The sequence below is a fragment of the Emys orbicularis genome, assembly GCF_028017835.1.
Source record: "Emys orbicularis isolate rEmyOrb1 chromosome 15 unlocalized genomic scaffold, rEmyOrb1.hap1 SUPER_15_unloc_1, whole genome shotgun sequence".
Classification (NCBI taxonomy): Eukaryota; Metazoa; Chordata; order Testudines; family Emydidae; genus Emys; species Emys orbicularis.
Genome location: NW_027045140.1, coordinates 87,293 through 107,549, shown reverse-complemented (window position 1 = coordinate 107,549; position 20,257 = coordinate 87,293). Strand labels below are relative to the sequence as shown.

The 20,257-nt window shown below is 69.1% G+C and overlaps 1 protein-coding gene across 4 annotated transcripts; it reads left to right on the top strand.

Moving 5' to 3' along the window:
• The first annotated feature begins 1,062 nt into the window (after window positions 1-1,062).
• Window positions 1,063-18,326, top strand: PLOD3 (procollagen-lysine,2-oxoglutarate 5-dioxygenase 3). 4 transcript variants are annotated; one of them, XM_065422957.1, is made up of 19 exons: window positions 1,063-1,160; window positions 5,337-5,428; window positions 6,042-6,178; window positions 6,667-6,830; window positions 7,244-7,356; window positions 9,726-9,789; window positions 10,093-10,190; window positions 10,860-10,961; window positions 11,639-11,770; window positions 12,401-12,522; window positions 12,919-13,023; window positions 14,103-14,228; window positions 14,721-14,862; window positions 15,440-15,553; window positions 15,976-16,041; window positions 16,577-16,681; window positions 17,040-17,186; window positions 17,705-17,830; window positions 18,171-18,326. In XM_065422957.1, exons 1-19 carry the CDS (start codon window positions 1,067-1,069, stop codon window positions 18,324-18,326), a joined length of 2,205 nt encoding a protein of 734 aa, XP_065279029.1. In that variant the 5' UTR covers window positions 1,063-1,066. The 4 variants fall into 4 exon arrangements, with proteins under 4 accessions (XP_065279029.1, XP_065279032.1, XP_065279031.1 ...); XM_065422960.1 differs by lacking the exons at window positions 1,063-1,160; window positions 5,337-5,428 and adding an exon at window positions 10,992-11,001 and having other exon boundaries at window positions 6,114-6,178; window positions 10,860-10,948; window positions 11,642-11,770; XM_065422959.1 differs by lacking the exons at window positions 1,063-1,160; window positions 5,337-5,428 and having other exon boundaries at window positions 6,114-6,178; window positions 11,645-11,770.
• The last annotated feature ends 1,931 nt before the right edge of the window (window positions 18,327-20,257 follow it).

Here is a 20,257-nt window from a genome sequence, read left to right as displayed (position 1 = left end):
GTCGCTCTGGAGTGAATAAGCCGCCCCACCCCGGAGCGAGGTAAGGGAGGCCGCCCGGTGCTAGGCCTCGGGGGGATGATTTCCTTGCTCGGACCGGAGAGAGAAATCAGACGCCGACTCCACTGGTGGGATCCTAGTGTAGACGAGTCTCTGGCGAAGACGCCCCCCCCCAATCGGCGCAGTGACCCCACTATCCCCAGAGGTGCACCCACCTAGCGCTCTCTACCCGGGTCGTTGGGTTGGTGGAACTCTGCCACTGTGACTGGATTTTCCACACCCCCATGAGAGCCCACTCCTTTCCCAGACCCAGGAGTACCCAGGAGTCCTGGCTCCCAGCCGCCCCCCCCCCCCGCTCTAACTACTAGCCCCCACTCCCCTCACAGAGCCGGGGAGAGAACCCAAGAGTCCTGGCTCCCAGCCCCCCCTGCTCTGCATCATCTCTGCATCCCCCTTACCTGCCCCCTAGCCCCCCACTGCCCCCTCGCTCCCCCAAGCGCCCCCTTTTCCCACGCTCCCCTCTCCCCCCCCCCCAGGAGTCCCCCTCCCTCACATCTCCCTGCCCGGCCCCTCAAGGGGTCCCCATCCCTCACGCCTCCCACCCAGAGACCCCTCCTCCGCCCCGCCCCCCCTTTTTGGCAACGTGGCAGCGGAAAACCAAAAACTTCCCCTTTTTCTGCCCCAACTTTTCCAGCGTTTTCTCGCTCGGGAACTTTCCCGGACGGCGATTGGCTGGTGGGGAGGGGGGCGCGGGCGCTGATTGGCCGGCGGGGAGAGGGGCGCGGGGGCGGATTGGCCGGCGGCGGGGGGGCGCGGGGGCGGATTGGCTGAGGGCGGGGCTCCTGGTTTCGGGGTGTCCCCCCAGCGCTCCCCACCATGTGGGTGCCGGCGGGGGGAGGGAGAGGCGCTGGGGGCCCCCCAATCAGGGAGGGGGCGCAGAGCCCCGGGAGGGGGGCGGGAGGGATCCTGCCCCCCCACACATACACACACCCACACCGGGGGGGCTGGGAGGAGCCCGGGCTCGGATCGCGAGAGCTGCGAGCCCGGCCCCGCTCAGAGCTTCCCAGCCATGGAGCCGAGCCCTGCCGCCCTCCTGTCCCTGGCCGCGCTGCTCCTGGGGGCCGCCGGGACAAGCCCCCGCGACCGGCCCCCGCTCAACCCGGGTGAGCCCGGGCCGGGGGGGAGATCGGGGGCGAGGACACGGGCAGGGGCGCGGGGGGAGATCGGGGGGTAGGGGACACGGGGAGGGGCGCATGAGGGGAGATTGGGGGGAGATCGGAGGTAGGGGACATGGGGAGAGACACATGGGGTGAGATCGGGGGCAGGGGACACGGGGAGGGGGGCACAGGGGGGAGATCGGTTAGCAGGGGACATGGGGAGGGGCGTGGGGGGCAGGGGACACGGGGAGGGGCGCAAGGGGAGATTGGGGGCAGGGGACACGGGGAGGGGCGCATGAGGGGAGATCGGGGGTAGGGGACATGGGGAGGGGCGCAGGGGGGCGATTGGGGGGAGATCGGAGGTAGGGGACATGGGGAGAGACACATGGGGTGAGATCGGGGGCAGGGGACACGGGGAGGGGGGCACAGCGGGGAGATCGGGGAGCAGGGGACATGGGGAGGGGCGTGGGGAGCAGGGGACACGGGGAGGGGCGCAGGGGGAGATTGGGGGCAGGGGACACGGGGAGGGGTGCATGAGGGGAGATCGGGGGTAGGGGACATGGGGAGGGGCGCAGGGGGTGAGATCGGGGGCAGGGGACACGGGGAGGGGGGCGCAGGGGGAATCGGGTGCAGGGGACATGAGGAGGGGCGCAGGGGAGATTGGTTGACAGGGGACACGGGGAGGGGCGTGGGGGGGAGATCGGGGGTAGGGGACACGGGGAGGGGTGCGGTGGGGAGATTGGGGGAGGGGACACACGGAGGGGCGCAGGGGGAGATTGGGGGCAGGGAACACGGGGAGGGGGGCGCAGGGGGGGATCGGGGCAGGGGACATGGGGATGAGCGCATGGGGGAGATCAGGGAGTGGGGGACACGGGGGGTTCTGGGGGAGATTGGGGTGGGGGACACGGGGAGGGGCACAGGGAGGACATTGGGGGTGGGGGACACGGAGGGGGCGCAGGGGGAGATCGGGGACAGGGGCGCATGGGGGACAGGGCCGTAGCAACAAAGAACGTGGCCCCCTCCGAACGGTGGCCCCCTCCGAACATATGTCCGGGCGGGGCCCCTTACAATGCAGAAACTGGAATGCGGTATTTATTTTGCCACTTTTAGGGGCCCCCTTCCTTGGGGGCCCCCTCCGGTCGGAGGGCTTTCGCTACATCTCTGATGGGGGAGATCAGGGAGTGGGGGACATGGGGGTTCTGGGGGAGATTGGGGGGTGGGGGACACGGGGATGGGCGCAGGGGGGAGATCGGGGGCAGGGGACACAGGGAGGGGCGCGCGGGGAGATGGGGGCCCATGGGACAGGGGAGATGGGTTGGGGGGCCGACAGTCGCCCAAGGGGGAGCTGGGAAGCAGGGGGCGCAGGGCATTCGGGATTGGGAGGCTCACATGTAAGATGGGAATGGGGTGTGCAGGGGATTGGGGGGCCCAGCTGTGGAGGGGGGTAACCCGGAGAGCCAGCGGTGATTCCCAGGGCGGGGGGGCCGGGGTGGTCAGGAAAAAGTGGGGCTGGCCGAGGGCAAGAGGTCTCATATGCCCGGCTGGGGGGCGGGGGCAGGTTCAGTGGGACCCCCCCTCCACCGCTCCATGGGAGCCGAGAGGACTTGCAGGCAGGGGTGGAGGGTTCACTCTGCCCAATGATTTGGGACCCCTGAGTTGTCGGCCATTCTGAACAGACCCCACCACAGGCACTGGGGTACGTAGGGTGCCCCACTCTCCTCCCAGAGCTGGGGAGAGAACCCAGGAGTCCTGGCTCCCAGCCCCACCCTGCTCTAATCACCAGCCCCCACTCCCCTCCCAGAGCCGGGCAGAGAACCCAGGAGTCCTGGCTCCCAGCCCCCCCCCTGCTCTAACCCACCAGCCCCCACTCCCCTCCCAGAGCTGGGGAGAGAACCCAGGCGTCCTGGCTCCCAGCCCCCCCCCCCCCCCCCCCCCCCCCCGCGCGCTCACCACAGCCGCAGTGGCGGGTTCGGGAGGCAGTAATTACACCTCGTGGGCTGGCTCTGCTTAGGCAGTGGCTGGGTGGCCCCTGATCCTCCCGGAGCCTGGTGTGAATGGCAACCTATGGGCACCGCTGCCCTCTGCTGGGTGAAACCCTGAATTTTCAGCTGTGTGCTATAGACCCCATACTGGCCTGGGCGAGCCTCCCTGAGATCCCGTGGCTTTGTCAGCAGGAGCTGGGCGTAGGGCGCCCTCAGGGCGCGTCTGAGAGGCCGTGGCAGAGCATACCAAGCGAGCACCCGCCGGCAGGGAGGGGAGTGCCAGCCCTGCTCTTCTCACGGACAACCGAGGCACAAGGCCTGGGCAGTGACTTGGCCAAGATCACGGAGTGACTCCTGCCCGCCCCCCCCCCCACCTCCCTCCCCGCGCTCACTACCAGCCCCCACCCCTCTCACAGGTCCGGGGAGAGAACCCAGGCGTCCTGGCTCCCAGCCCCCTGCTCTTTCCCGTGGGAGTCCAGCCTTTCTCTGGGGATTGTAGGGCGCCCCATGCCGGGATCGAGGCGGAAACGGCGGCCCCGTCGCTGTCTCAAGCCCAGTCACCAGCCCTGGCCTGGGTGCCGCCCTCTGCTTCTAATTAGCTGCCTGGCGAGGGCCGGGCGCTGGGAATTTGTCCCGGTTGTTCACGCGTAAGACAGTAACTGCCTGAGGGAGGGGGGCCCCGGTGTGCCAGGGGCTACGTGGACTCCTCCCCACCCCGACCGAGATCGGGGCCCCGTCGCGCCAGGCGCTGCACACAGGCCGTGAGCCAGGCCCTGCCCTGTGGCGCTCACAGCCTGACCAGACAAAGGGCGAGGGGGGGAAACTGAGGCACCTTGCGAGAAAGGGCCTTGTGCGATGTCCCCTGCAGGGCAGCGGCTGAGCCAGGACTAGAACCCAGGAGTCCTGGCTCCCAGCCCCCACTCCCCTCCCAGAGCTGGGGTGAGAACCCAGGAGTCCTGGCTCCCAGCCCCCCTGCTCTAACCACCAGCCCCCACTCCCCTTCCAGAGCTGGGAAGAGAACCCAGGAGTCCTGGCTCTCAGCCCCCCCCTGCTCTATCCACCAATCCCCAACCCCCCACTCCCCTCCCAGAGCCAGGGAGAGAACCCAGGAGTCCTGGCTCTCAGCCCCCCCTGCTCTAACCACCAGCCCCCACTCCCCTCCCAGAGCCGGGGAGAGAACCCAGGAGTCCTGCCTCCCAGCCCCCTGCTCTTTCCCGTGGGGGTCCAGCCCTTCTCTGGGGGCCGCGGGGGCCCCATGTCGGGATCGAGGGGGGAACGGGGGCCCCGTCGCCATTTCAAGCCCAGTCACCAGACCTGGCCCGGGCGCTGCTCTCTGCTTCCAATTAGCTGCCTGGCGAGGGCTGAGCGCTGGGAATTTGTCTTGGTTGTTCACGCATAAGACAGTAACTGCCTGAGAGGGGGGGCCCCGGCGTGCCAGGGGCCGTATGGACTCCTCAACGCCCCCGACCGAGACCGGGGCCACATCGCGCCAGGCGCTGCACACGCTGTGAGCCAGTCCCTGCCATGTGGAGCTCACAGCCTGACCACACAATGGGTGAGGGGGGAAACTGAGGCAGTGTGCGAGAAAGGGCCTTGTGTGATGTACCCACCGCAGGGCAGCAGCTGAGCCGGGACCAGAACCAGGTGCCTGGTCCAGGGTCCGACCCGCTGAGCCATCCACTTCCTTAAGGTGCAGCCCTCAGGAGAGCCCCTCCCCCCATGGTGCCTCAGTTTCCCCTCACCCCCTTTGGCTGGTCGGGCTGGGATCACAGGTTGGGGACCATACCGTCCCCTGGCTGTGCTCCCCGGCGTGTTGGGGGCCTGATCTTGGTCGTGGGGCGCAGGGCCGAGACATGGGGAGCGGGGCAGAGGGAAGGGGGGGCACGGGGAGCTGGAATTTCAGGGCCCAGCGCTGGGAGAGAAAGTCCCGGTGGGGGCAGGGACGCCTCATTGGGTGCTGTTGTCTGAGTGGGTGATGTGTGTCCGAGCCCCCGCACGGCTGCCCCCGGAGGGGGATTCTCCATCCTCCAGGATCAGGGAGGGCCAGGTGCTGCTAGCGTTCCCCATTGGCCGCAGCCCCCCAGGACTCCTGGGTTCTTCCACTTGTGTGCCGGGCGGGGGGGGGGGGGGGGGCGTGTGGAGCCAAGCTGGGTCTATGCGGGGGGATCTAACCAGAACCCGGCACCTTTCTGCCCCACAGATAACCTGCTGCTCATCACGGCTGCCACGGAGCAGACGGAGGGATACGAGCGATTCCTGCGCACCGCCCGCTACTTCAACTACACCGTCAAGGTGAGACGGAGCCCGCCCCAGAGCTGGCTGCATCTCGGGGGTCCCTGTACAGCCAACCGTCCTGCCCCAGAGCTGGCTGCATCTTGGCGCTGGGACAGGGGTCCCCGTGTAACCAACCGTCCGGCCCCAGAGCTGGCTGCATCTCAGGGGTCCCTGTACAGCCAACCGCCCCACCCCAGAGCTGGCTGCATCTCAGCACCTGGCCAGGGGGTCCCTGTAAAACCAGCCCCTGTGCCCCACCCCAGAGCTGGCTGCATCTCGGTGCCAGGACAGGGGTCCCTGTACAGCCAACCGCCCCTCCCCAGAGCTGGCTGCATCTCAGCACTGGGACAGGGTCCCTTTATAACCCGTGCCCCACCCCAGAGGCAGCTGCATCTCAGCACCTGGCCAGGGGGTCCCTGTATAACCAGCCCCTGTGCCCCGCCCCAGAGCTGGCTGCATCTCGGCGCTCGGACAGGGGTCCCTGGGTAACCAGCCCGCGCGCCCCGCCCCAGAGCTGGGCGCATCTCGGCGCCGGGACAGGGGTCCCTGTGTAACCAGCCCCCGCGCCCCGCCCCAGAGCTGGGCGCGTCTGGGCGGGCTGGGGTCTCTCTCATGCCCCCTGTCCCCGCAGACCCTGGGCCTGGGTGAGGAATGGCGCGGGGGGGATGTGGCCCGCACGGTGGGGGGCGGGCAGAAGGTGCGCTGGCTGAAGGAGGAGATGGCGAAACACGCGGAGCACGAGGAGCTCGTCGTCATGTTTGTCGACAGGTACGGCGGGGGCGGGGGGGGGTGCCCTGCTCTCCCTGACGTCTGGGGTTCCCCAGCTCCGGGGCGCAGCGGGCGGCACCGTTCGGGGGGCCAGTCTGGGCTGGGAGGGGGATTTTGGGGGTGCACTGGTGGGGTGACGCTCCCCAGGGCAACCTGCAATTCCCAGCCCAGCTCCTCCTGACGGAGGGGGACCCCCCACGCTTACCTGTCTCTGTGACGTGTGGGACACCCCCCATCCTCCCCCCCAGGAGAGAACACAGCTCCCCCGTGGAGAAAACCCACTGGCTGCCTTGGGATGCCGGGCCCTACCTTGTCACCCCCACACACCGCCCCCCCCCCAAACTTCCAGCCAAGCCCCGTAGCCTTGGCGGGGACTGCGGTGGCCGGGGGACCTGGGCTGGCGATGCAGAGGTCGCCCGGCCCCCTTTGGGGCAGGAGGGTGGAGAGAGCGGGCCCGGGGGGTCGCTGTGACCTGTATGCCCCCCCAGTTACGACGTGCTGCTGGCCGGCGGCCCCGTGGAGCTGCTGCGGAAGTTCCTGGCCTTCGACAGCCGGGTCGTGTTCTCGGCCGAGGGCTTCTGCTGGCCCGAGTGGGGCCTGGCCGAGCGCTACCCCCCCGTCAGCACCGGCAAGCGCTTCCTCAACTCCGGCGGTGAGTGCCCGGACTGGGGGGAGGATGGGGCAGAGAGGTCGGGGGACAGGGGAGGGGTGTTCGGGGAGGATGGGGTGGGGGACAGGGGCGGGGTGTTCGGGGAGGATGGGGTGGGGGACAGGGGAGGGGATGTAGGGGCTAGATGGGGTTAGGGGGGACAGGGCAGAGGGGCGTGGGAGGGGGATGGGAAGGTGTGAAGTGGTTTGGGGGGGCTGGGAGGAGTGGGGGGACACTGCGGGTACCTGGTGGTACGGGTGGGCGTGCCCGGGGCAGGGTGTTACAGGTATACGGGGGCAGGGGGAGGGCATGGGTCCCTGGTGGGGGGGAAGGAGGGGTGTAGTGTCCGGGGGGGCAGCCCCCCAGGAGGTGGGGGCCTGGTGGGGGGGTACCTGACCTCTCCGCCTCCCCCCCAGGTTTCATCGGCTTCGCCCCGGCCATCCACGGCGTGGTCCAGCTCTGGAAATACCAGGACGACGACGACGACCAGCTGTTCTACACCCGCATCTACCTGGACCCTGGCCTGCGGGTGGGTCCCCGTCCCCCTGCCCCCCGTGTCCCCCACCTCCCATCAGCCAGCACCCCAAGCCCTGGGGGACCCTGTTTCCTCCTTTGCCTTTTGGCATCAAACATTTTTTATTTTTTGGTGTGGGGGGGTGTGGGGTGGGCAAGGACTTGTTCAGCCACCTCGCACCTGGAAACAAAGGACCCACTTGGGCCAAACACGACCCACATCTCTGGGCTGACAACCAGTGAGAATCGGGTAATAGCTTGGTTGCAAATTGGGGTGCGGCGGGGGGGAATTAGGGGAAAAACTTGTCTAAACCCCTCCAGAATCCCGTGGCTCTAAATGACCAGACCCTAGGGAAAACTTTGGGGAACGTTTTGCACTGGGAGGCCAAGGTCTGGTGCATGGCTCTGGCGCAAAACGTGCAAATCCCGGAGTTGTGCGAATCTCAGCCAGAGCTGGCAGCGCATTAAAGGGTCTTAGGATGGGGGGGTGAAAGCGAGCTGTGACGCCTGGCCGGATCTGGCAGAGAAGCCCCCAACATGGCGTCAGAAGTCTGCGGCGAACGGAAAGTCTGCGGCGAATGAAAAGTCAGCGGCGAACGGCTTGCCGGATCTTGCCCCTCTCCAGGGCCCCAGAGGCCTTTGGCGTCGACACACCTTCTCAACGGACAGACAGAAGCCGTATTTTGCCAGATTTCGCCTTGCAAACAAGCGGCGCTGAAGCACTGGAGTGCTGCAGGTCTCAGCTTTCATTTACGAAGCATTTCATGACATCCTTGGACTTTACTGCAGAGGGTGACTAAGACCGGGGGGGGAGGATCTGGTTGCGTTTATACCAGTCCGGGGGTGTTGTCAGAATTCAGCTCAGCCTCTTTTCGTGGGATCCCCGTTGTTAAGGGCCTGGGCTGGGACCCCGTGGAGTAGGGTGGGCCCAGGTCCCCCTATCCCCCGCAGCCGCCCCACCGTAAAAGCCCTGGGGCGCGCGGAGAGACCACCCAGACTACAAGGGACCAATTCCAGCCGGTGTGCCCAAGGGTGCGGAAGACCCCCATATCCTTTCGGATGGCCGTCACAAGGATCAAAGACCAACGACCGGCTCGGCCTGGGGAGAGAAGAGGGAGACCGTGCTGGAGGGTCTGGTGAGATTGGGCTTTTGAGGACAAATCAATGCGCAGGGACCTGGGAAGAGGGACCCAAGAAGAGCTGCCGATGGGCGCAAGGGCAGAGGGCACCGTGGTCGGGGCAGCGGGGATGGTTTGTCCGGGGAGATAGAAATACCCCACTTGAAAGACGCGGCGTCACCGAGAAACCCAGGTGCGCTTTTCCTCGTGCCGCTGCTCCAGCGCCGGAGACGGACGACGGGCCGCGACTGACCGAGCAGTGACGATTGGAGGGATGAGACCGGGGGGGAGCCGGGCCGGGAGCCATATTCGCTTGTGCAACCATTAGGTGGCGCTGGCAGGGCAGGGGGCGAAAGGGCCTGATGCTGAACACGGCAGGGGTGGGAAGGAACGACTCGGCCAGCCCAGGTCGGGGGCGGGGCGGGGCAAGTTTGGGCTGGAAACGAGGCTATCGGGGAAAGGTTCTGGTCCAAATCCCACCACCACCACCACCAAATTTGGACAGGAATTTGCCACAAACTGGAGATTGAGGGGCACCGGCTGAAGTTTAGAGCGGGGGGGTGGGGGGGACCTGGGATCCAGGACTCCTGGGTTCTCTCCCCGGCTCTGGGAGGGGACGGGGGGCTGGTGGGTTAGAGCAGGAGGGCCTGGGAGCCAGGACTCCTGGGTTCTGTGATGGGGGTTTGGGATTGGCTCTGGGATGCGGCTGACTCTGGGGAGGGGCGGCCGAGCTCCAGGCGCCCAATGGAGAAGACCAAAGAAGGGGAAGTTGGGGAATCGGCCCCTGCTCATTGCTGGTTTGGGGGTGCGCAGCAGGGAGACCCCCCCACATCCCCGACACACCCACACAATCTCCACCAGCTCTTCGCAGAGGACCCTGGGTCCCACTGGGGGGCGGTCGGGTGGGGGGTTCAGGGCCGGGAGGACATTTGAGGGAGATATTCCCTCCCTAAAGGGAATCCTGTCCCCAGTAACCCCCCCCCCCATTAAATCATTTCAGCTCCTGTCGGGATTCTGGGAGCCCTCCCTCGTGGCTCTTGGCCCCAGGTCCCCGCCTCCATGGGGGGCACTGCGGGGGGGGTAGGCGGGGTGCTGGGGGGCAGGGGGAGGGGTGGGGGGGATCAGAGGCAGGGAAGGGGGTTGGATGCTGGGGGGCAGCAGTGGAGGGAAGGGATCTCAGGGGACGTGGAATGGCACGGGGGGGTGATGGGGGCAGTCTCTGGGCGCAGGTCCCTCCCCGCTCTGACCCCCCCTCTGCCCCCTGCAGGAGAAGTTTGGGCTGGCGCTCGACCACAAGTCGAAAATCTTCCAGAACCTCAATGGGGCCATTGGTGAGAGATGGGGGGGCACCCCATAACCTGGTGGGTCAGGACGCCTGGGTCCTATCCCAGCTCCGGGGGGAGGGGGCAGGACTTCTGGGTTCTCTCCCCGGCTCTGGGAGGGGAGTGGGGGCTGGTGGTTAGAGCACGGGGGCTGGGAGCCAGGACTCCTGGGTTCTCTTCCCGGTTCTGGGAGGGGGGTGGGGGCTGGTGGTTAGAGCGGGGGGGCTGGGAGCCAGGACTCCTGGGTTCTCTCCCCGGCTCTGGGTGGGGGCTGGGTGGCTGGGACCCCACGTCTCTCTCTCGCTCTCTCAGACGAGGTGGTGCTGAAGTTCGAGAGGAGCCGGGTCCGTGCCCGGAACGTGGCCTACGACACCCTCCCTGTCATCATCCACGGCAACGGGCCCACCAAGGTACCCCTAAGATCGCCCCCGGACCCACACAGCCCCCTCCTCCCCCAGGTCCCCCCGAGATCCCCCCTGGGCCCCCGACACCCCCTCCTCCCCTGAGATCCCCCCGGGACCCCCACAGCCCCTCTCCTCCCCGAGGTCCCCCCTGGGACCCCAACACCCCCCCAAGATCCCCCTAGGGACCCCCGTCACCCCCCTCCTCCCCCGAGATTCCCCCCGGGACCCCCAGCCCCTCTCCTCCCGCAGGTCCCCCCAGGAACCCCCCTGCCCCCATCTGACTTCCTCCCCCATCTCTCAGGGTGCGCGTAGCCGGGGGCTCCCCTGGTAGGTGCCCCCAACACCCAGAAACCCACCCCCCGTCCTCGCAGCTGTGGGGAGGGGGGTCTGTTGGGGTGGGGGCTGTAGGAGGGCGGGGGCTGGAGGGCAGCAGGAGAGGGCTGGGGGGCCGAGGTTGGGGGACAGATATGGGGCCGGCTGTGGCAGGATGGGGGGGGCCGAGGTTGGGGGGCAGATAGGGGCCGGCTGTGGCAGGATGTGGGGGCTGAGGTTGGGGGGCAGATAGGGGCCGGCTGTGGCGGCAGGGGGCTGGAGGGCAGCAGGAGAGGGCTGGGGGGCAGATAGCTGGCTGTGGCGGGATGGGGGGGCCCGTATCTCACCCCTTCCCCCCCCCAGCTGCAGCTCAACTACCTGGGGAACTACATCCCGAACCGCTGGACCTACGAGGGGGGCTGCGGGGGCTGCGACCAGGGGCTGCTCGACCTGTCGGGGACCCCGGTGAGTGGGGTGCCGGACCCCAAAGCCGAGCCCCGGGGGGGTGGGGGCTGGAGGGGCTCTGAGGTGGGGGGGCCATGCTGCACATTTGGGGGTGGTGGGGAAGTGGGGGGGCAGGTTTTGGGGGAGTCTGGGGGATGGGATTGGGGGTCCTGAGTGGGGGTATCTGGAATTGGGGGATATCTGAGGGGCAGGTTTCTGGGGGCAGGGGGGTCTGGAATTGTGGGGTCTGGGGTGCGTTTGGTGGTCCTGAGTTTGGGGGTGTCTGGGGGCAGAGGTGGGTTTAGGAGTGACCCTGTCTCTCCCCAGAAGGGGGTGCACAGCGTCGCTGGGTTTGGGGTTACAGGGAGGGGCTGGTTTTGGGGAGCAGGGAGGGGCTGGTTTTGGGTGGCTGGGTTTGAGGGTGCAGGGTGTGGCTGGGCTTGGGGGCTGGCATGGGCTGGGTTTGGGGGTCCAGGGTGTGGCTGGTTTGGGGGGAAGGGTGTGGCTGGTTTTGGGGGGCTGGGTGTGGCTGTGTTTGGGGGGCTGGCAGTGGCTGGGGTTGGGGGTACAGGGAGTGGCTGGGTTTGGGGGGCTGGCAGTGGCTGGGTTTGGGAGGACAGGGTGTGGCTGGGTGTGGCTGGGTTGGGGGGGCAGGCAGTGGCTGGTTATGGGGGTGCCTGACCCCCGTCTCTCCCCAGGAGGAGGCGCTGCCCCGGGTGCTGGTGGGGGTGTTCGTGGAGCAGCCGACCCCCTTCCTGCCCCAGTTCCTGCAACGCCTGCTGGGCTGGGCCTATCCCTATGCCCGCCTCAGCCTCTTCCTGCACAACCGCGTGAGTGACCCCGCGACCCCCCCTGCGGCCCCCGTCTGCCCCGCCTCCCCCTGCGACCCACAGTGACCCCGCCACCCCCACGACCCACAGTGACCCCACCACCCCCTGTGACCCCCGTCTGCCCCCGTGACCTCCCACCAACCCCGGTGACCCCACGACCTCCATCTGCCCCCGTGACTCCCAGCTGCCCCCACAACCCTCCACGATCCCCAGCTGCCCCATGACCCCTGGCTGCCCCCGCAACTGCTGGCTGCTGCCCACGACCCCCATTCCCTGGACACCTCCAGGTCCCCCCAGGTACCCCCATCACCAGCATTCACCCCCAGGGACCCCCAGATCCTCCCATGACCCCCAGTAGCCCCCACAACCCCCAGGCCCTCCCAGATCCCCCCCATCCCCAGCACTGACCCCAGATCTACTCAGAGACTCTCCCACCCCAACACGGCCCCCCCGGCAACCCCTAGATCCTCTCTCATCCCCCCACCCCCCAGCACTGACCCCCTGGAGACCCCCCCATCCCCCAGCACTGACCCCTCAGGGATCCCTAGAGTCCCCCCCACAGGGACCCCCCCATCCCATGCAGGGGGGGTCCCCGGCACTCCCCGGCTGACCCCTGCCCCTCCCCCCCAGGAGGTGTTTCACGAGCCCCACGTGCAGGGGGCCTGGGAGCGGCTGCGCGGGGCCTTCGCCAGCGTCAGGCTGGTGGGGCCGGAGGAGGAGCTGAGCCAGGGCGAGGCCCGGGACATGGCCATGTGAGTGGGCGGGGCTTGGGGAATGGGGCGGGGCCATGTCAGAGGAAGTGGGCGGGGCAATGGGACTGTGGGTGGGCCCATGGGAATGGGGGCGGGGCCCTGGGAATGGGGTGGGGGCTACAGGAGAGGGATTAGGATGGGTGGAGCTGTGGGGATGGGGGCGGGGCTGTGGGAGGAGTGGGCGGGGCTGAGTGGTGGGGGGCAGGACCGAGGAGCGTAGGGGGCATGTTGGGGTCACGAAGCAGGGGGGCATGGAGAAGTGGGGGGTTGGAGATGGGCACGGAGGAAGGGTGGGGGGGCCGTGGGGGTCAGCATGTGGGGCTGGGGGCGGGGGGAGGAACCGGGTTCATGGTGCTTGTCTGACGCCCCCCCCTTTCCCCGCCATGTGCCCCCCAGGGACATCTGCCGGCAGGACCCCGACTGCGACTTTTACTTCAGCCTGGATGCCGACGTCGCCCTGACCAACCCGGGGACCCTGCGCGCCCTGATCCGCCAGAACCGGTACAGCCCCCCAAAACTTTCCCTGCCCCCCCACTAGCCTCCCCACTGTAACCCCTGCCCCCCACTGCCCCCTGCTCCCCCCAGTCCGGGGACCCTGCGCGCCCTGATCCGCCAGAACCGGTACAGCCCCCCAAAACTTTCCCTGCCCCCCCACTAGCCCCCCCACTGTAACCCCTGCCCCCCACTGCCCCCTGCTCCCCCCAGGCCGGGGACCCTGCATGCCGTGATCTGCCAGAACCGGTACAGCCCCCCAAAACCCACCCTGCCCCCCACTGCTCCCCCCTGTCCTCCAGCCCGGGAACCCTGCGCGCCCTGATCCGCCAGAACCGGTACAGCCCCCCAAAACCTGCCCTGTCCCCCCCACTGATCCCCCTGCCCCCCATTGCCCCCTGTTCCCCCCACTTCCCCCCAGCCCGGGGACCCTGCGCGCCCTGATCCGCCAGAACCGGTACAGCCCCCCAAAACCTGCCCTGTCCCCCCCACTGATCCCCCTGCCCCCCCCACTTCCCCCCAGCCCTGGGACCCTGCGCGCCCTGATCCGCCAGAACCAGTACAGCCCCCCAAAACCTTCCCTGCCCCCCACTACCCCCCCCACTGCAACCCCTGCCCCCCACTGCCCCCTGCTCCCCCCAGCCCGGGGACCCTGCATGCCGTGATCTGCCAGAACCGGTACAGCCCCCCAAAACCCACCCTGCCCCCCACTGCTCCCCACTGCCCCCCAACCCGGGGACCCTGTGCGCCCTGATCCACCAGAACTGGTACAGCCCCCCAAAACTCACCCTGCCCCCCCACTGCCCCCCACTGCCCCCTGCTCCCCCCAGCCTGGGGACCCTGCGTGCCCTGATCCACCAGAACCAGTACAGCCCCCCAAAACCTGCCCTGCCCCCCACTGGTCCCAACTGCCCCCCAGCCCAGGGACCCTGTGCGCCCTGATCCACCAGAACCTGTGAGACCCCAAAACCCGCCCTGCCCCTGCAGGGGGCCCATTTCATTGTGTCTCCGCCCCCTTGCTTAGCTCCGCCCCTTGTGTCTCCGCCCCCTTGCTTAGTTCTGCCCCTTCTGTCTCCGCCCCCTTGCAGGAAGGTCGTGGCCCCCATGGTGTCACGCCCGGGCAAGCTCTGGTCAAATTTCTGGGGGGCGCTGAGCCCTGAGGGCTACTATGCCCGCGCCGAGGACTACGTCGAGCTGGTGCAGGGCAAGCGCACGTGAGTCACCCCCCAGAGGGACCCGCCCCCCCACCGGAGCTCCGCCCCCTTCCCGGGGGCGGGGCCGAGACCCCCTCCAACCGGAGCTCCACCCACTTCCCAGGGGCGGGGCCTAGACCTGCCCTCCAACTGGAGCTCCGCCCCTTCCCAGGGTGGGGCCTGGACCCCCCTCCAACCAGAGCTCCGCCCCCTTCCCAGGGTGGGGCCTGGACCCCCCTCCAACCGGAGCTCCGCCCCCTTCCCAGGACGGGGCCTAGACCCCCCTCCAACCGGAGCTCTGCCCCCTTCCCAGGGGCGGGGCCTAGACCCCCCCTCCAAACAGAGCTCCGCCCCCTTCCTCGGGGTGGGGCCTAGACCCCCCTCCAAACAGAGCTCCGCCGCCTTCCCAGGGGAAGGGCCTAGACCCACCCCTCACCGCAGCTCTGCCCCCTTCGCAGGGGCGGGGCCTGCACCCTCCCCTGCTGACCCCGTGTCCGTGTGTCCATCCCGCAGCGGGGTGTGGAACGTGCCCTACATCAGCCAGGCCTACCTGGTGCGCGGGGAGACGCTGCGCTCGGAGCTGCACGACCGGAGCGTCTTCACCCTGGAGGAGACCGACCCCGACATGGCCTTCTGCAAGAACGTCCGCGAGAGGGTACGGGGCCCCCTTAACCCCCCAGAGCCCTCCCAAAACTCCCATAGTCCCCCTGAACCCCCACAGCCTCCCAAAACCCCCGCAGTCCCCCTGAACCCCCCAGCCCTCGGAAATCCCCCTTCCACCCCAACACAGCCTTCTACAAGAACGTCTGCGAGAGGGTACGGGGTCCCCCAAAAACCCCCACAGTCCCCCTGAACCCCCCAGCCCTCGGAAATCCCCCTTCCACCCCAACACAGCCTTCTACAAGAACGTCTGCGAGAGGGTACGGGGTCCCCCAAAACCCCCCACAGTCCCCCTGAACCCCCCCAGCCCTCCGAAATCCCCCTTCCACCCCAACACAGCCTTCTTCAAGAATGTCCACGAGAGGGTATGGGGTCCCCCAAAGCCTTCCACAGCCCCCCACTGTCCCCCGAAATTCCCCACCCGCCTCGACACAGCCTTCTGCAGCAGCGTCCACCAGAGGCTGAGAGATCCACCCCGTCCCCAACAGCCCCCCCAAACCCCTCGCTCGACCCCTCCCCACCCGGGGGTGTCGGATTCCCCGGGGGGTCCCTGACAGGCCTGTCTCCTGCAGGGGATTTTTCTGCACATCACGAACCTGGAGGAGTTCGGGCACCTGCTCTCCACGGCCAATTACAACACGTCCCGCCTGCACCCCGATCTCTGGCAGATCGCGGAGAACCCCCCGGTGAGTGACTCCGCCCCCTGCCCCGCCCCCTGCCTGCACCCCGACCTCTGGCAGATCGCGGAGAACCCCCCCGGTGAGTGACTCCGCCCCCTGCCCCGCCCCCTGCCTGCACCCCGACCTCTGGCAGATCGCGGAGAACCCCCCGGTGAGTGACACCCTGGCCCTGCCCCCTTCCCCTCCCACAGCATGTCCCACCCCAGGCCACGCCCCTCTGCTGTGTGTCCTGGCCCCTACACTGCTGCAGGGGCTGGTCTGTCCCCAGCGCCGGCTCGGAGGGCTGATGGGGCAGGGGGCCCTGGGGTCCGGGTGTGAGGGGCAAACTCATCCCTCGGGCTGGGGGAGGGGAGACGGGGGCAGGGGGCTGGCTGGGGGAGGGGAGATGGGGGGCAGGGGGTGTCTCACGCAGTCTTTGGGCCCCCCAGGACTGGCAGGAGAAATACATCCACGAGAACTACTCCCGGGTGCTGGACGGGGAGTTGGTGGAGCAGGTAACTCCCCCCCAGCCCCCACCGTCCCCCCCCAGACTCCCCATCACTCCCTCACCCCCCCATCAGAACTGCTGGGAACATGGGGGGCTGGGCCGAGAGCCGGCCCAGCCCCCCACCCTGCCCCCGAAACGCCCACCAAATCCCCCTGGGAATCCCCCCCAGCTACCTCCCCCTCGGGCGTCCTCCCCCCACCTCTCCCATCATGATCCCCCCCCCTGGAATGCTGCCCCTGCCCCCCCAACTTCCTGCACCCGCCAGGCATCTCCCCCCGCCTGCCCCACGGCCCTCCCCCAGTAACCACCCCGGGGCAGCCCTGACTGTCCCCTGCCCCCCAGCCCTGCCCCATGGCGCCCCACCCAGTAACCCCCCCAGGGCAGCCCTGACTGTCCCCTGCCCCCCAGTCCTGCCCCCCAGTAACCCCCCCCAGCCCCCCGGGGCAGCCCTGACTGTCCCCTGCCCCCTAGCCCTGCCCCACGGTGCCCCCCAATACCCCCCCAGCCCCCCGGGGCAGCCCTGACTGTCTCCTGCCCCCCAGCCCTGCCCCGACGTCTACTGGTTCCCCATCCTGTCGGAGGCGGCCTGCGACGAGCTGGTGGAGGAAGTGGAGCATTATGGGATATGGTCCGGAGGGCAGCACAAGGTGAGTGGGGTGCAGTCCCCCCATCCTGAGCCCCCCAACCCCGTTGCACAGCGCCCCCCACTGCCCCCCAGCTCCCCAGAGCCCCCTGCTGCCCCCCAACACCCTACAGCCCCCGCTCCCAGTGTCCCCCCGCTCCCCACAGCCCCCTGCTGCCCCCCAGCTCCCCACAGCCCAGCACCCCCTGCTGCCCCCCAGCTCCCCACAGCCCCCCCTGCTGCCCCCAATTCCCCACAGCCCAGCGCCCCCCGCTGCCCCCAACTACCCACAGCCCCCTGCCCCCTGCTGCTCCCCTGCTCCCCACAGCCCAGCGCCCCCCAAATCCCTGCAGCCCCCCGCTGATGGGTCTGGTCGCCCCCAGGACGCCCGCCTGGCCGGGGGCTACGAGAACGTGCCAACGGATGACATCCACATGCGGCAGATCGGGCTGGAGGGCGAGTGGCTGCGGTTCCTGCGGGAATTCATCGCGCCCGTCACTGAGACGCTCTACCCCGGCTACTACACCAAGGTACCGGCCTGGGGGGGGGGGGGGGGGGTCCGGGCTCGCTAGGGGGCTCGTACCCCCCCCCCCCCCCGAGACGCTCTACCCCGGCTACTACACCAAGGTACCGGCCTGGGGGTGGTGGTCCGGGCTCGCTAGGGGGCTCGTACCCCCCCCCCCCGAGACGCTCTACCCCGGCTACTACACCAAGGTACCGGCCTGGGGGGGGGGGGGGGGGTCCGGGCTCGCTAGGGGGCTCGTACCCCCCCGCCCCCGAGACGCTCTACCCCGGCTACTACACCAAGGTACCGGCCTGGGGGGGGCTGGACCCCCTCCCCCTCCCCTGCAGCACGGGCCCCCCCCACCCCTCCCCCGGAGCACGGCCCCCCGACACCCCTCCTCCGCAGCACGGGGTCCTCCGGGCTCGGGAGCGCTCCTCCGGCCGGCACCAGCAGCCCTTACCCGGCATGGGTCACGCCCTCCCTCTGGCCCCGCCCGCTCTGACTGCCCCTCCCCCGCCCGCTCTAACTGCCCCTCCCCCCCAGGCCCAGGCCCTGCTGAATTTTGTGGTTCGGTACCGGCCGGAACAGCAGCCGGCGCTGAGACCCCACCACGACTCGTCCACCTTCACCATCAACATCGCGCTCAACAGCAAGGGTAGCGACTACGAGGTGAGACCCCTCACCCCCCGGGGGAGAGCAGGGGCTGCGCGTCGGGAGTGAGGGGCACCGGGGGGCTGATTAACAGGGGGCCGCGGGTCAGGAGTGAGGGGCACGGGGGGGGGCTGATTAACAGGGGGCCGCGGGTTGGGACTGAGGGGCACTGGGGGGCTGGGTAACGGGGGGCCGTGGGTCGGGAGTGAGGGGCACCAGGGGGCCGGGTAATGGGGCCGTGGGTCGGGAGTGAGGGGCACCAGGGGGCTGGGTAACGGGGGCTGCACATCGGGACCGGGGGGCACCAGGGGGGCCGTGGGTCAGTACCGGGGGCCCCCCTCACACCCGTCTCCCCCAGGGCGGCGGCTGCCGGTTCCTGCGCTACTCCTGCTCCGTGACGGCCCCGCGGAAGGGCTGGAGCCTGATGCACCCGGGGCGCCTGACCCACTTCCACGAGGGGCTGCCCACCACCCGCGGGACCCGCTACATCATGGTCTCCTTCGTCGACCCCTAGCCCCGGCCACACACCCCCCCCCCCCCCCCCGGTGCCCAGCCTCGGCCCTCGGGCTCCCCCACCCCTCGGGCCAGGGGGCAGCGGGGGGACGGTCCCCCCATGGGGCAGGGGCTGTGCCCTGGGGGCCGGGAGCCTGTGGGGCTGGAGCATCTGGGGGCCGGTGGTGCTGGGGGGGGGACGTGGCTGCTGTGTATAAAACGTTAAATTATTGGGGTTCCTCCCCCCCATAAATGTGTATTTTTAGCCAGGGCCTCGGAGGTGTCTTTGCGTCGTGGGGGGGGGTCTGTGGGGCAGGGAGTGGGATAGGGGGTGGGGCTGGGAGCCAGGACTCCTGGGTTCTCTCCCCGGCTCTGGGAGGGCAGGGGGGGCTGGTGGGTTAGAGCAGGGGGGGCTGGGAGCCAGGACTCCTGGGTTCTCTCCCCGGCTCTGGGTGGGTTGGCGGGGGCTGGGGGGTTAGAGCAGGGGGGGCTGGGAGCCAGGACTCCTGGGTTCTCTCCCCGGCTCTGGGAGGGGAGTGGGGGCTGGTGGGTTAGAGCAGGGGGGCTGAGAGCCAGGACTCCTGGGTTCTCTCCCCGGCTCTGGGTGGGTTGGCGGGGGCTGGGGGGTTAGAGCAGGGGGGGCTGGGAGCCAGGACTCCTGGGTTCTCTCCCCGGCTCTGGGTGGGTTGGCGGGGGCTGGGGGGTTAGAGCAGCGGGGGCTGGGAGCCAGGACTCCTGGGTTCTCTCCCCGGCTCTGGGTGGGTTGGCGGGGGCTGGGGGGTTAGAGCAGGGGGGGCTGGGAGCCAGGACTCCTGGGTTCTCTCCCCGGCTCTGGGTGGGTTGGCGGGGGCTGGGGGGTTAGAGCAGCGGGGGCTGGGAGCCAGGACTCCTGGGTTCTCTCCCCGGCTCTGGGTGGGTTGGCGGGGGCTGGGGGGTTAGAGCAGGGGGGGCTGGGAGCCAGGACTCCTGGGTTCTCTCCCCGGCTCTGGGTGGGTTGGCGGGGGCTGGGGGGTTAGAGCAGGGGGGGCTGGGAGCCAGGACTCCTGGGTTCTCTCCCCAGCTCTGGGTGGGTTGGCGGGGGGCTGCAGCCCTGGGGGCGAATACCCCAGCTCTCAGCCTGTGCAGCCAGCTGTGGAAAGTGCTTGGGGGGAGGGGCGCTCGGGGTGCCAGGGCTGACCAGGGCCCCCCCCCAGGCCGGAAGCCATGTGGGGCTGGTGACAGCCGGAGCGTCAGTCCCTGCACAGCATCTGGGGGGGTGTCTGTGACACAGCCCCCCCAGGAGAAAACATGTGCCCCCTCCCCCCCAACATGCCTCCCCCCAGACTCCCCCCCCGACACTTCACACACACACACACACACACACCCCTCAGTCACAGGGCCAGGCATTCCTTTCTCCTTCTCTTTATAAAACCAGCCATGGCAGGACACCCCCCCCCCCCCCCAGCCCTAATAAATTAATACGGGGGGGGGGCACCAGCCAGGCCAAGAAACAGCAGCTGAACCCGCCAGCCCTCCCCCCACACCAATCCGGCAGGAGGTGGGGGGCCAGGAGACGGACGGGGAGTGGGTCACAGCTCCAGGGACATGCATGGGGGGGGAATGGCAGTGTCCCCACCTGGCCCCAAGGGGCGGGGGCCCAGCTGAGGTAGCTTGTCCCGGAGCAGCCCCCGTCCAACACCAGAGCTGTCCCACCCTTGGGCAGTGCCCGCGGTGCCAGGGGGCAGCTGGCTGCGGGTGGGGGGGCCAGGCCTGCACACACACCCCCCAACACTGGCTCAGGGTGAGTTCGGCTGGGGCTTGGCCACACCCGGCCTGGTGCACGTCGCAATATCCCAGGCCCGGCTCGGGCGGATCAGGCGTGTTCCATGCCCGGCTCAGGCAGATATGAGCGTGTCCCCGTGCCCGGACCTGGGTGTGTCCCCGTGCCTGGCGTGTCCTGTGCCCGGCTCAGGC

Bases quoted from the DNA above. Each gene is read 5' to 3' on its own strand.
- PLOD3 (XM_065422957.1), top strand. From the start codon at position 1,067: ATGGAGCCGAGCCCTGCCGCCCTCCTGTCCCTGGCCGCGCTGCTCCTG. The intron at 10,191-10,859 runs GTACCCCTAAGA...TCCCCCCCCCAG, and splicing joins ACGGCAACGGGCCCACCAAG to CTGCAGCTCAACTACCTGGG. The intron at 16,682-17,039 runs GTGAGTGGGGTG...GGTCGCCCCCAG, and splicing joins GGTCCGGAGGGCAGCACAAG to GACGCCCGCCTGGCCGGGGG.